This window comes from Sturnira hondurensis, unplaced genomic scaffold (genome assembly GCF_014824575.4).
Source record: "Sturnira hondurensis isolate 20B ecotype Veracruz unplaced genomic scaffold, ASM1482457v3 Scaffold0004136, whole genome shotgun sequence".
Lineage (NCBI taxonomy): Eukaryota > Metazoa > Chordata > Mammalia > Chiroptera > Phyllostomidae > Sturnira > Sturnira hondurensis.
Window position 1 is genome coordinate 54,314,968 of NW_028076767.1, and position 16,216 is coordinate 54,331,183.

General features: G+C 34.0%; 1 protein-coding gene across 23 annotated transcripts in view; it reads left to right on the plus strand.

Moving 5' to 3' along the window:
• Positions 1–16,216, plus strand: part of BAZ2B (bromodomain adjacent to zinc finger domain 2B) — a 382,453-nt gene that overhangs the window by 250,856 nt on the left and 115,381 nt on the right. For 17 of the 23 annotated variants that reach the window (XM_037044636.1, XM_037044615.1, XM_037044614.1 and 14 more), the window contains 3 exons: positions 7,419–7,607; positions 11,992–12,159; positions 13,112–13,305. In XM_037044636.1, the coding sequence (XP_036900531.1) occupies positions 7,419–7,607; positions 11,992–12,159; positions 13,112–13,305 (551 nt within the window). The remainder of the gene's footprint in view (positions 1–7,418; positions 7,608–11,991; positions 12,160–13,111; positions 13,306–16,216) is intronic. The other 6 variants (XM_037044622.1, XM_037044632.1, XM_037044633.1 and 3 more) reach the window with 3 other exon arrangements.

Below are 16,216 nucleotides of genomic sequence, written 5' to 3' on the forward strand. Positions count from 1 at the left end.
AGAGTCCTTAATGCCTAGTATCTCACACTGTATTTGGAGATAGGGTCTTTATGGAGGTAATCAAGGTAAAATTGAGGTAGTCAAGTTATAATCAGGTTTTTATACTGTGGGCTCCTAACAAATATGACTGGTATCCTTATAAAAGGAACACATTGGGACACAGAGACATGCCTGCAGGAAGATGTAGGAAGAAAGCCTGAGGATACCACATGCTGGGAGAGAATCCTGGACAGACAGATTCTTCCACCTCCTTAGCACCTTCAGAGGGAACATGGCGCTGCCGAAGTCTTGATTTCAGACTTTGGAATTGTGAGGCAGTAAATTTCTGTTTCTCTAAGCTACCCAGTTTGGAGTACTCTGTTAGAGCATCCCCAGCAAATTAACATGCCCAGTATGTATACAAAGCTGATTTTAATAATTTTTATTCATTGTGGGAAAATTAAGACAATATATTAAAATATAAGCAAAACAAGATTTTAGAATTAAGTTAGCATTTTCCTATTCCATTATCAAAATATAGTACATCTATATTTGAATATAGAAGTATATGTAAAATACTATTTATTTTGAGCATTTTAATTTAGAATTCTAAATCCTTTTATTACATCTAACAAAAATGCTTATCATAAAAGAGAAGCTACTTCTGTCTTTTAAGAACGGTCATTTGCGTAAGGATTGATACCTCTTTTGCTGAGCTGTTTCAAAAGCTTGCTCTCCATGTTCAGTGTTATCGAGTGATAATTTTAGTTCCCAAGGTTACCTAGGCTTTTAATGGCATGTTTTCTAATAAAGAAAGACCAGCTAGAAGGAAAACTGTAAGATTACATAGAATCCTGGCAGATGCCAACTTAACCAAGTGATCACAGTTAATGGCCCCAGTTCTGCGGGGCGACATCGTGGACCTTGGGCTTGCTGCACTGAGAAGGGCACATTGGATATCCTTCCCAATTAGGCTGAACTCTTCTAATCATGAGAAAGCGTTGGGAATGCACATTAAGAAACATTCTATAACATACTTGACCAGTACTCTTCAATATGTCAAGCTCCTGGAAATAAGACTGAAGAGACACAGCAACTAGATGTAATGTGGGATTCTGGATTTGATTTTGGGACAGAAAAATTAGTGGGAAGACTAATAACATCTGAATAAATTCTTTATTTTAGTTAATTAAAGTTTATTTCTTGATTTTGAAAATTGTTTTTGTCAAGTAAGATGTTAACTTAAGGGGATGTTAGTACTCTGGATTATTTTTGTATCTCTTTTTATTCTAAAATAATCTCAAAATAAATACATATAAATAAAATAATTTATTTCCATAGCATGCATGTTTTTATGTGTTAAAATAGAAAGGTTAACTGGCTGAAAAAGTTACAAGAATACAGGAGTAAATGAAGATTATTTGGGAGAATCTGTTTTGTCACCATTAACTGTATGTTTCTGAATGTTCTCTAATCAAAGTTCAACTTTATGGAATTTGTACATTTTGAGTTTCAGGATATTTATCTGTGAGCCAGTAATTTGAGCATTTCTTTTATAGTAATTTTGATGCTCTTTCTTTTCATTATTAATACTCAGCTGTTACTAGTGCTCATATGGCTTTTATTTTAATGCACTATCATTTTAGAGGATTTACAGGTTGCATGCTAAAGGCTAACTTTTCAATGTTGTAAAATTATGCTTACAATTCTAAAGGGCTAGAGATGAGTTTGAAGACATGTTGTAACATTTGTGTAGCAGTAAAACATTTAAAGACATTTTTGGCACACAAAAACAGCATTTATGGAGTTCTATCATAATAAGCACTCTCCTTGATTTTTTAAAAGATTAGATAATTTAGCATTTTTATTCTGTGTAATTATTTTGTTTTAATTTGCTATCTGGACTTTTCCTGATTAATGGGAGATTTTGTTCACTGGTAGTTTAGGTTTTCTTGTTCGAGAAAAGTACCCTTATTGTGTTGTGGCATGAAGTTCATTAACATTAATGAAGACAGTTGTAGTTACCATGCCTTGTTACTGAGACACTCCTATTATGCGTGACAACATTTAATTGCTTATACACGGATTGACTAGTAGAATTTGAATCTGATAAAAAGTATTCAGCATATTATAAGTTGAGACTTAGACATTAAAGATGTATATGAGTTGCCTTGGCTGGTGTAGCTCAGTGGATTGAGCATGGGCCTGTGAAACAAGGGGTCGCCGGTTCGATTCCCAGTCAGGGCACATGCCTGGGTTACAGGCCAGGTCCCCAATAGGGGACACATGAGAAGCAACCACACATTAATGTTTCTCTCCCACTCTTTCTCCTTCCCTTCTCCTCTCTCTAAAAATAAATAAATAAAATATTTTAAAAAAGATACGTATGAGTCTTTATTATGTAAAATGAGTACCTTATTACCTATCACTTAATACAGAAACTAAAATAAAGGTTGCATTCAATATATTGAAATATGTTTGAATGTTAATATCTGTTAAAAGAATAATTGTGGTTTTCTAAAGGTATTTTTATTTTACAATATAATTTATCAATTTGCAAATGTTTTCTGTAAGCAAAATTTAAGAGTTTTAAATATAATAGGTGTTATTTGGGAGCACCTTCTAATATTAGGTATATTAATGTAGAAAAAAGTTACTTCTCCAAACATGGAATGCTCCAGTATCCAAATACAATTATTTTTTAGTTGTAATGTTAATGTAGCTAGTTTGACTTGTGTCATGTTTTGTTTCATGTAAGAAGACATCATTTTGCCACATTCTTAATACAGAATATGCTTTGTTTTAAATGTAGTTATAGTAGTAACGGAACCGTCACCAATTTATGATTAAAAATCATTGTGAACAGCAGCTTGAAATTTCAAGACAGTCGAAGAGACTAAGGGCATTTTCCTGGCAGTGGAGCCAAGGGCTTTATCTAAACAGCACCCCCTGTTGTATGTTAAATAGCCACGTATGGATGTCATTAAGTCAGCTCGTGATGACCCAGAGAGCTTTTAGTAACATTATGAATGCCATTTATAATTGGAGGTGAGAAAAAAGTGAGATGTATCTTTAATCATTGTAAAGAATGACTCCTGGTGTTTCTACTCTTTTAAAAGAAGAGGGAAACAAAGAACTGAAAACTATCATTTTAGAGTTGCCCACAGCAGTGTTAGGAAATGTCTCTGTAACTGAAAGTGGTTTGCTTTACATAGTATATTTTTTAGGAAGTAAAAATGTTAAAGAAATGGCTCTTTTCGTCATAACCTTGTATTCAGTAATCATACGATAACAGACATATTGTGAATAATCAGGAGTCTTCAAAACATATTAGTCCAAGAGATTCAGGAATACTTCTTGGGCAATATATGTTTATAAATGATCAGGAAAGGACACGCTGGATTATATAAGGCAAAAGAAGTCAAAGAGCGTGTTATATAGGCATAAAGTAGAAGAAATTATGACCAAAATCCAACAGTGGGAAACATTTGTTAACTACTTACTGTGCTTCATATTATGCCAGGTATTGGGAATATAAAGATGAATGAGATTCAGTGTTTGTTCTCAAGGAGTGAAACTCATAATTTAGAATTCACTCACACCATCAAGTGTTAGTTAAAACAGTGGAAGAACTTAACTGAAAAAGAAAGCATGAAGACAGAGGTTGCTGGACGAAATTTTTTAGAAATGCTCCCATGTAGAAAACAAATCCAAAAAAGCAGACAGTGGTGTTATTGAACGATAAATAGAGTTAAGAAAAGGGTCTCCATGACCTGAAACTTAAGGGTGAACTGGTAAGAAGAGGCAATCAGCAATGCCAGATTTACAAAGAGGAGTTAAGAAAAAGAGTAAAGATTATGGGATCTGATGATTAGGAAAACTTTCGTCACTTTACAGACAAAATGGAAGGGAGGCTTGGAACTTGGCAGAAATATTAAAGATTCTGAGAGGTGGGGAAGAAGTTGACATATATACGTGTCAGACTTTCCCTTAAGAGATCACAGAGGAGGGGAGAGGTGACAGGATTGAGAGGAAAGGAGAGAAAGGGTCAGGAGAGAGCTAGAAAATTAGGAGAGACCAGAGGTCATGCTGAGAAAAAAGGAAATGGAAATGTGGAAATCTGTGGTTAGAGTGAAATTTAAGAATTCAAGCTACTGGAGGCGGTAGAATTTTGTATGATCAAATTCAACATGTGGCCTAAATGGAATCGAGGAGGAACAAAGGGCCAAGTGGTAACTTTTTTTAAGTCAGTATAGAAGGGTTGGAGAAGTAAAGGGAAAGGAAACTAGGAAACATCTCTGCAAAATTTATGTGAAGATTCAAGACAACATCCTGTTTGGATTGAAGGCCTTTGGAGTCAGTCCCAGGAATATGGCTCTTCTGCCCTTAATGAGTAGTGAATTGATTCACTCATCAGATATTTATTCTGTGTATCTATTATGTATGAGACACTCCTTTAGATGTTTGGAATCTATTACTTAGTTTGTATATGATAGTACCAGTTTATAGTCATGATATATTAACTGACTTGTTTTGTACATTATAGTGTAAAAAATAGTTGTACTAATTATGGTCAAACCATGAGTTCCTTGAGGTCAAAGACTCTCTTATTCATTCCTGTGTGTCAGTCATTAAGTGTAGCACCTGATACCTAGTACGTGTGTTTGTGAAATGTCTGCATTACTGGATCTGTTCAATAAATATCAGTAATTCTGGGAGATTTTTAAATGAAACCAGTATCTGTGTTTCTTAAAAGGTAGAAGAACAATACTAAAATTATGTATAGTGTTTCAGAGCCTTTTTAATAAGAAATATTTTTGTTTCACTGATTGTAGATTCTTGTTATAAAGGCAAAAATAGTAAAATTATGAGATGTATTATGAAATTATTCCCTTCCGTGATACAACTTCACCCATATATACCAGAGAAAGTCTCTACTGTGTATTTTTGACACTGCATGGTATCATTCTAATTCTCTTGTGGCCCTTGTCTTCTTCGCTAAATATGAAAGTGAATCTTTTCTCACCAACAAGGAATAGGCCTTATAGATTTCGTTGTTACTTGGATGCTTTTTGTGCTTTAATTATTTACTCCATTAAATTTATAAGAAAGAATAACGAAATAGAGTAAGATAGACTCTTTGTAACATTGGCAGCCATAGATGTAATTGTGTACAGGATTATACTTATTTTTTCCCCATTTGAATCCATGGTGAACACACTTACATTTTGTATGAATTTTCTACTCAGTTCCCTCTAGATGTCACTCTAAAATTTTTAGAGTAAAAAAAGAATTTTTTGTTACCAAATTTTGTATGATTAGTTCTAAATTGTTGTTGCAAAAGCGGCTTTATTTAAGCCGCTCATGTTTTCTGTCCATGAATCTTCAAGGTTTAGCTTTGACTTCTTCACAATAAAATTAATGTTTTGACTGTGCATCTAAGAATGCTGCATACTACTAATTTATTAGCTGTTGTAGAGTTATTTCTGAGTTTCTGACTCTTTGTAATTTTAATCTCTAATGAATTTTTGTATTTTATGTAGCATTGCATTTACCCCTCAATTTTTTGTATTAAGTCACTGCTATATATATAGCAAATGTAATTTAAGAACTATTATTTTGTAAAATATAAATGACAAATGATTCTAAAATCCCCAAACTACAGTGAGTATTCAGTTCAACTTGCTTATCAAGAAAACTGATGTAGAAGGAAATGTGACTGATCATAATATGGTTTTAAATAAAACATTTGATTAAGGATCAGATAAAACATCTGATTCAGGAAGTTAAATTGTTTGGTGAGAATCAGTGACTCTTAATCTGCAGTAACATGTGAGATTCACTACTGGTTCTTAACATTACAGGCTCTTTTTTTTTTTTTAAGAGAAACTAGCAGAATTTTTAAAAACTTGCTAAAAAAATAACACACACACACACACACACACACACACACACACACAGAGTCTTTCTTGAGGCCTATCACTGGTCTTCAAGATAGTGATATTCCCAGTGCTTTTCCCCAGTAGCATGCCCTGTTTTGTGTTTAACTCTGCGTCAGTGCTAAGGCAGTGTAGAACTCTGGTAACACAAGAGCATGAAGTCCACCAATTTTCTGTTTAGGCTTTGGTGAACAGAGACAAAGACTGGCTGACTTAGAAAAGAAACCTCGGTTTGTATCCTTGCCTCGTTCTCCCCTCTGGCAGTTCATTTCTGGGCCTTCATGTAAAGACCTGGAGAATCTTCCCTGGGAGACCTGGTTGCTGCTTCCTTGTAGTGGAGCCTTGACTCTCAATCATCACTTTGTACTTTATAACTAAGTAATACAAAGCATACTTATTTTTAACTTACATTTTAAAATTTACTTCAAACGTCTTGTGTTAAAACTGATAATTGAAAATCAGAGCCAAGTCTGCTACAAACAGGTGATAGTAGGAAAGCCTTATTCTTATTTTCACACAGAACACAATACATTTCCCGTGGTGAATTCCTAAAATAGCCTGAGTGTGGGGCTTGATACTGTTTTCATAGTATCAAGCCAAGGAAACGTAATTATTTCCTGGAAGCAAAAGGAAGATTTCAAAGTATTAATAGACTTTCTGCCAAAATTGCTGCAAAGTGTAAAAAACAGGTCATGTGTTTGATGGTATAATACTCCTATTTGGGATTATGACACTTAGTGCTAGATTCTGCTTAAGGTAAAACTGGAGATCGTAAATTCACACATTTGAATTGAATATAATATGGAGATTGTTAGAATTGAGTATGATATTCCCACCACAAAGTGAAAAAAAGATTTTTATATTGACAAACACCTGTGGATGCATTCAGAAATAATCTTAGTATAATCATTAAATCTTTGTGTTGTATTATACGTTGTGTTATTAGGCTAGAATATAATTCCTTTTTGGTATCAACTCTCATCACCTAAAAGGTAGTAGAGAACATGGCTTCAGTCCTGGCACGTGGCAACGGGAAGCTCTTTGCCTAGTTGTGTAATTTGAGAAACGACTTGGTGACAGATTCCGGATGTATTTCATTGGTTTTAAAACTTATGTTCATGCGATGTTTTCATTTTCCTTATGAGTGAAAAATGGATAATATATTTAATGTACATGTGTTAACATAACAGAAGGTTTGCCTCACTTCTGCAGGTCAAACTATTATAGTTAGTGAAAATTATTTACTTAAAGCATCATTTCTCAAATTCAAAGTAAATACAGTTATACCATTCATTTTAATTATGTTTATTATGTACTTTAATGTTTCTAGAAACATCATATTCTATAGGGTTTAAAGAATAGAAATGGAAAAGAAAAAATGTAAAATAAAATTTTAATACATAAGAAGTTATCAATTTTCTCTAACTTATGAATGCTGAAATCAGATAAATCTGACCTGTTTTTATAGCACAACTTTAAGTGTGTTCTTTTCCCTCCCAGGACATTTATTCAGAGCAGCTGGGGATCAACCGTTTAACCTGTCCACAGTGTCGAGTGCCTTCCCAATGGTCAGCCACCCAGTCTTTGGTCTACATTCAGCCAGCTCAGGGCATTCAGAATTTGGTGGTTTGGGGACACTTGGTACACCCACAGCCTTAGCCGCACATCCCCAACTAGCATCTTTTCCAGGTAAACATCTGTTACAAACAGTGTTCAAGGAAAGGAGGAAAGCTTTAAAATGTTCAAGCAGTAATTTGTTTATTAAATTGAACAAAAAGAATAGTCTAATGCCTGGTACATTAAAACTCTTGTGCAAGAATTTGCTCAATCCTATTTATTATGTGCAAAGAAACCCATAGCACGTGTGCTTGGCGGCAGTGCTGCTAATTAGGTTTTCAAGTGTGTGGCTAGAGAAATAGGCATATGAGCCAGAAGTGAATAACTAGCCAAGTTTTCCTCTTGCTTTTTATTGAAGTATAATATACAAAAAGGTGTATATATTGTAAGTGTAGCATTTGATGAATTCTTTTTCAGCTTTGATTTTGAAAATATACTTTACATTGGAAAACTAAAGTCCAGTTCTTAAAATGAGTATCTCTGTACTTTCATTTTGAATTTTCACTTCTCTGTACTTTGTCAGGAAGATAAGCTTGAATCTTAAATTTCTGTATATTTTTTATATTCAATCAAAACAACTATAGATTTGCACCACATAATGTGGCAGGAAGACTAGAATTATCCCAAGTTCTACAGACTATGAGAATTCAGAAGTTCACTAAGACACCAATTAAAGCTTAACTTACACAAACATTCTATAATTTGTCTTGTTATATTATTTGGAAAGACTAAACTTTAAGTGTTTCCAGTGATTAATTTTACTTTAATAAATTTTAGTAAGGGATATTAAAAATTGGGACATAACTGTAGACACAAATAAACCCAAATTTAAATCTGCCTTTGCAACATGTTAGCTGTGTGACCTTGAACAAGTAATCTGACCTCTCAGCCACAATTTCCTTATCTGACAAATGAGGCTGGTAATAATAGTACCTGCTCTTGGAATTCTTGTGAAGATTAAAGGAGATAAGCCATGTTTAGCAGCGAATGCAGTGATTGGCACATAATTAGTACATAATTGGTAGCTATCATTATTATTTTTCTCTCGCCCACTTTAATGGGTAATAAATTGTTGTGCTTATATATTCACATATACATATATATAAGCACTTGTCTATATATATATACATGTATATGGTGGAAAGATGGTTAACTGTGTATTTCAAGTACTGTTTTTTGAATCACAGTATTCCTTCAATTCAGTTGTCTAGAGGAGAAGGGATTGGTGGGAAGGGGTATGGTAAGTAGAAAGTTAAAATAAAGTCTTAAATTATCTTAACATTTGCTTTAAAAAAACTAATACAAATTTAATTCTGTAAGTTTCTTGAATGGTTGTCTAGCAAGATAAGCATTCAGTAGATATTTCCTGGAATACAGTATTGCTGAATAAAAATCAAAATAGGTGATATTAATATAGATAGTTACTGATACCTTCATTATAGTTTATTATAGTATTGCGTTGGAACATTTCTAAACCATAGTATAATTACTGTATTATTAAAATCCAGAGTGTTCTGCACTGGAATGATGATTAATAAGTATAAAGAATTACTCATCTGAACTTCAATACTGTGGATACTTCCACTGTATAGAAAAAAAATTCCCTTAATTTGTTGTACATACTCTTTTCACTCATTTATTGTACATAATTCTTTGAGCATGTACTGTGTTTGTACACTGGGCCAGACTCTGAGAAATACACTCACATAGTATATGTTATGTTGCTAACAGTTTTCAGGAGATGGATAAGCAGTCACAAGACACGGTGTTGAATGATAAAAGTGTGCCTATAGAAACATACTGTTTTGCCAAATGAACGAGCCTGTGCCTGACTTATTTCAGTTGTAGGTTTGGTATAACAACAAATTTTAAATCTCTGTACTCGGCTTTATTTACTAGAGTAATCAAAATGACAGATTTTTGAAATCATCTAATAAGTAAATGAAAGCACACAAGGAAGAAAATACTAGGATTTTTAAATGAGTAAGAGTTTATTTTAAAATTTTATGGACATGTAAATTATTCTGTATTTCAGATGATTAAATCAGCAGATGCACTATTTAATGGACCTTAGTACAATAAAATTATGTTTATTTAATGTTTAAATTATATTTCATTCTAATTTCTTTAAAAATATACACAACTTTTGGTTATTATATTTTCATATTATATTACCATGAATTTTTTTAAGTATCTGGCTCTATCAAGTGTGAAAAAATTTTAAATTCTATAACTTAATTATACCTTAAATTCCATTCTACTATACCTTCTAGATTAAAATTTAGATTTAGTATAGCCTCTGAAATATTAGAATCTTTCAGTTTAATATGATAAATATCACTTCTACACTGGTATATCCGTTCAATACATTTAGAAATGCATCATGTGCTCATTTATGTAATCCTTATTTTATATGTATAACTTTATAAACATGCTAGTTTGGAAGTGACTAAATTTTTTTATTTTCTTCAATTTGGAAGACAGATAAGCTCTTATTTAACAAAAACTGTTTTATTTCCTATGAAATATCAGACATTTTTAAAGTTTGTAGTCAAAAGTCATTTGACTACAAATGACTACCATTTTTATCTTTATATTTGGTTGTTCTTATTTACTTGCTTTTATTGCCTGTGGTGTCAGCTTATTTATTACATGCTTTTTCCAGCTGTTTTTTCTAATCTCTATTGTGTACTTATGTGCTATTGATATTTTAAAGTACATTTTTCTGTTGTTCCTGTTTGTCTAAAATATTTGTATCTTACTGCATTTTGATTACCTTGTCAATTTGTTGGTTTTTTACAAAGTCTATACATTCAACTGCAGTGTTTTAATTATAGACTCTACATTAAATAACACAAATGTTTGGAAAACCTCAGTACCTTTATGTCAGCTATGTGGAACCTAGTTTTTTAAACCTGTCAATAACAATAGATTCCAACTGTGCTGATACAAGCCCAAAATAACACAGTTTTTCTTCCTATCTAAATATACGTCTTTCATCCAAACAGTGGAGAAATGATTAATGCTTTTGTGTAGTTATTCCTGGTTGAGTTCCCGTCATTCAAGCACTGCTGAGTGTACACTGGTGTCATTTCACTCGCAGCAGCTCCTTGCATGCAGAGGGGCGTTTGCAGGTTTCTGCTTACACTGTTTTTTAGACCTGTTGGAATGGCAGCGCTGTGAACATTTAACTGTTTAAAAAACAGCGTTTGCCATTAGATAATGAAGGCGCACATTGCTTTATATCATATTTTTAATGTAGCATGATATCCCCAGAAAAGCTATATATTATACTATATAATATAGTATACTGACAATATTGAAATTTGCCCATGCTATATTATTGAGGGTTTTTTTCCCCTCTAATTTCCTTATGGTTGTTAGAATCAATGAAAAATATTTCGTATATCTTGGAAGACTAGCCTCAAGGGTTATAACTAATTTGGTAATATAGCAATTTAATTAGTTGGAAAAGATTGTTTCTGATATTTTAGAAAGGACAATACAAAACTTCCCTTTGGATTATTTTCAGATCTTAATATTCACCCATCCTTGAAAAGTATATTCTATAAAATTTGGCTTCTCTTCTTTATTAAAAGTTTTCACTGAGAGCCACAGTTTGAACATATAAAGTACATTTTCATGATTTTCTACATTTAGTTATTTTACAGTCATAAAACAGTGATTGTTACTCATAATTTATGAAAGGAAGTATGACCAAAGTTAAGCTTTTTCACTAATTTAAGGGGAGAAACTACAAATCTTTTGTCATAATTTGACTTGTTTTGAAATCTTTGAGTACTTTTTCATTCATAGTACAAAAAAGAAAGAAAGAAGGAAAAAGCCTTAATGATTTTGCTGTCTTTTATGTTTTTGAGTACAGAACATTTTCTTCCATAAATTCAATTGAGATATACTGGATTACAGCAATCCTTGTTTAAACAACCTCATTTGTCAGAGCCAGGTCTATAATGTATGTATTTTGAGGAATTTTTATCATTGGTTGTAGATAGTAATGTTAAATTCTAAGGTATTAAAATAGATTGGTATAATCTTAAGTATTTTTCTCTACTATTTTAGAAAATTATGGTACAAGTCATCAAAGAGTCAAATAATTGTTTAATATTCCAGTTTTCCAGTTTACTTTTAAAACCATAGACTACCTTTGTTCTTATAAACTGGAATCCAAAGAGGCTGCCTAGTGAAGAAGATTCTTGGATATTGTCTTGAGAGGAATGATGAGTGTGTAACTTTTAATTAGCAATCCTACAATTAGAAAGATGATCAGTAAAAAAAAGGTGATCAGAACTATGTATAATCCAGCAATTCTGTTCCACATTGAAACTATAAAATTTATTTTTAAGAATAAAGTATTAAAAGCTTTGTTACATTACCCAGAAAGTTCAGAAAGTTCATTCAAATATTTTCGCTTGTTTGTTTGGTGCTTGGTTTTGAGGTGCAGAATGGTGGCGAACAACGGATGTTCATACTCGTACAGGGGCAACCTTCTTTCCACCGTTGCTGGGAATTCCACCACTGTTTGCTCCTCCAGCCCAGAATCATGATTCTTCTTCATTCCATTCAAGGACTTCAGGAAAAAGTAACCGAAATGGTCCTGAAAAAGGTATCCATGTTAACTTAAATGCAGTATTCAAAATCCCACATTTCACTACCCATCTTCAGTAGTGTTTGAGTTTAACACGACTTAAACTGCATTGCAGTGGACACTTCCGCATTGTCTTGCTTAGTTCTTACAGTGACTCTTCAAGACTGAAAGTATTTTCATTTTGCAACCAGTGTTAAATACCACTTAGTATTTTTTTGCAACTAAAGTTAAATAAGTTATTCAACGAATTGTTACTTACAGATTGACATAGCATGGTCAGGATTTGAACCCAGGTCTTCTAACTCCAAGCTCTGCTGCTTTTTCTCTGTAGCACATTAGCCTTTTTATTTAATTCAGTATAATATTGTACTGTAATTAGGCATTGTGTTTATTAAGACTAATATCCTAGTATTCCTTTTTCCTTTTAAATGATCATTAATATTTCTATAGTTAACAGTTGTTAGACTATCATTTGCAAATTATAATGCATTTTAGATGGCTTATTATTATCATCTTTCTTTTCGCTTGAGTTGGTATTTAGCACAGTTTGTTCTGAAAGGATGAATTTTTGCATATAATTATCCTTTAAACATTTAAAAAATTAAAGTGAAAATCACATAAATGTAAAATTAACCATTTTAAAGCGAATAATTCAGTGGCACTTGATGCATTCACATTGTTGTACAACCATCACTTCCATGTAGTTTCAAAACATTTCACCACCCCAAAAAGATTTATATATAATGATTTCATTATACATCATTATATATAAATATATATCACTATATATATTTACATGTATATAATGTATAATGAAATCATACAGTTTGCAGCCTTTGTACATGAACCTTTCTTTCACTTAGCCTTATGTTTTCGAGAATCATCTGCATTGTAGTGTATGTCATTACTTCATTCTTTTATATGGTTGAATAAATTCTTTTGTATGAACATCTTTATTTTTATTTTCAAGGTGTAAATGGGTCAATAAATGGTAACAGTACATCATCTGTGTCTGGTATCAACACATCTGTACTGTCCACTGCTGCTTCCAGTTCCGTGGGACAGACTAAAAGTATAAGCTCAGGTGGAGGAAACAGAAAATGTAATCAGGATCAAAACAAAAACCAGCCTTTGGATGCTAGAGCTGACAAAATCAAGGATAAGGTAAGTTATTCTTTGAAGGACAAATTTATAACAGATCTATATGTAGCATTCTGTAAATCAGCCCGTCTGAATCTGTGGGATAATTTTTTATGAATTTCCAACTTCTGTATTTATAGATGTTTATTTTTATGGTATGGTATTCATGTATCTTAAAAAATTAAAACTGTCAGCATGAGTAATAATACAAATAATAATAATAGCTAAGATTATTGAGAACATACCAGCTCTGCACTAATTGCTTTGCATATAATATGTATTTCAACCCTCCCTTTCCCCCTAATGAGGTAAGTACTATTATTACAAATGGGGAAACACCTCTAAAACAGTTGGCCAGTTAGTGGTCAAGTTTTGACTTCAGGCAGGTTAACTTCAGATCCCATGCTTTAGGAAAATAAAACAAACAAAAAAACTTTTATTATGGAAATTTTCAAGTATACAGAATAGACAGAACATAATAATCTTATGTACCCATTATCCAGGTTCAGTAGTCATCACCTTGTGGCCAATTTCATTTCAACCGTACAGATGATCAGTTTAATGCCTCTCAGTTCTAGATTTATTTTTTGCCAGTTGGCACAATATTAGATGATGCGGATCCCGGCCTGTGGGGTCTGAGGCATTGTGGATGGGGGAGAGACGTTCACACGAACTACAAAGTCTGGTGGAGGAAAAGAGACAGCATGGCTTTTCTCTCAAGGGGAGCAAAAGCCGGGGTCCTTACCATGACTGGCCTTTATTGGCACATTACATGATAGTCCTCATTTAGTATGCACAGGTTGCTTTAGGTGGTTACCTTTTACAGAAAACAAAGGAGCCAATACTATTAATCACATCAGAGAACAGGGATATTTGTAAATGAAAAGGCAAAAGTGATTGAACCAGTTACATTTGTCCTTGGAAGGTTCAGTATGGATTTTAGGAAGTTACTTTGCAGTAAATGGGTAGCTGGGTGAGGGAGTAGCTGGGTGAGGGAGTTTTTAGTAAAAAGCAAGACTCAGAGCAGCCTAGGCACATTGCAGGCCTGATTCCCCACGGGAGAACCTATCTGTGGGAGTGGGTCCTGTGCATCTCTGAGTGGGAGCTGGGTCCACACCACACAGAACGGTCTCCTACCACTAGATATTGTCATTAGGCGGTCCTGGAGAATTACTGGGAGAGGAAGGGGTTTCTGTTGCTGGTTCCAGTGTTTTTTTCCTGCTCTTACGCTGTGGCTGCCACTTGTGTGTAGAAGACTCAGTATTGCACATCATCTAGCGAGTTTCACTGGCATCTCAGCAGACAGCTCATTATGGTAGGCCCTCCCTTGTCCTCCTGTGGTTTCCCTTTCTGTGGTTTCAGTTCCTTGTGATTGGTTACCCACCATCTGAAAATACTAAGTGGAAAATCCCAGAAATAAACAATTTGTAAGTTTTGAATTGTGCTCTGTTCTGAGGAGAGTGATGAAATTTGGCACTGTCCCATTTCATCCCAGCTGGAATGTGAAGTACCCCTTTGCTAGCGTATCTAGGCTACACTACTGGCCTGTGAGTCACTGGATAATCATCTCGGTTATCAAATTGACTGTCACGGTATCCCAGTGTTTGTGCTCCATAACTCTCGTTTTACTTAATAATGGTTCTAAAGTGCAAGAGCAGTGATGCTGGCAATTTGGATATGCCAAAGAGAAGCTGTAAAGTGCTTCCTTTTAGTGAAAAGGTTAAAGTTCTTGACATAAAAAAACTAAAAAAAAATCATTCTGAGGTTGCTAACATCTACAGTAAAATGGATCTTTTATTTATGAAATTGTGAAAAAGGAAAAAGAAATGTGTGCTAGTTCTGCTGGTGTGCCTTAAACTGCAAAAATTATGGCCACAGTATGTGATTAAGTGCTTAAAGAGAGAAAAGACATTAAATTTGTGGGTAGAAGACATGAACAAAAAAACACGTTCCAGTTGACAGCAATGTATTATACTGGATATCAAGCTTGTACGAAGCCTTCAGCGAGGGATCCCCCGAAACAAGTGACAACAAGCCATTTCTTGCAAGTAAGGGGTGGTTGCACAGATTCAGGACTAGGGTTGGACTAGAAAATGTAAAAAGTAGTGGGAAGAGACAGGACACATTCACATGTATAATTGTTCTACTTTATTATTTGTTATTGTTTTTTGTCTCCTACTATGCCTAACTTACAAGGAGGGACCCAGAAAAACCCAGAGTTACTTTCTGGAGGGTGGGCTTCTTGTAGCTTAGGCTTCCCCTGCTAGGTGAGTGTTCGAAGAACCTATCTGTATGAGTGTACTAACTGGCATTGTTGTAAGAGGCTGCGTTCAGCTTCAGTGAATTTTTTTTTGAAGACTCTTACAGTGCTTTTGCCTATTTCATGATGGGTGATTTACAGGCACACCTGCCCACACCCTGGTGAGTGTTTGTCACTTTTTGACCAAGAAGGGCACTACTCCCATTCCCCACCCTACTTTATTCATTGGATCTCTCCCCAAGCGGGTTTTTGTTTGTTTGTTTTCCTGGATGAAAACAGTCATCAAAGGGGAATGTTTTGCCAATGAAAGAGATGAAACCAAAAAAATAGCAGAAGCACTGAAAAGGCATCAAAATCGACAAGTGCAAAAACTGTTTTGAGCAGTGGAAAAACTTCTCAATAGGTGTACTGCACCAGATGGAGAGTGCTTTGAAGGTGACTGAAGTTTAAACATGTAAGAGTAAATACACAATTTTTTGTAAATAAATTTTGAGTTTTTTTGGTCCCTCCTTGTTGGTGTGACTTTGCCTGCAAGTTCCCCCATCTGCCACAGAAGAAAATAATACTACCAAGACATGATTTGCTTGGGGAGGAGAGGTGGTCAATCTCTCGAAGGAGAAAGACCAAGAACCCCTTCCTCAAGGGCTTTTATTAGGTTCGGAACACGCAGGAATA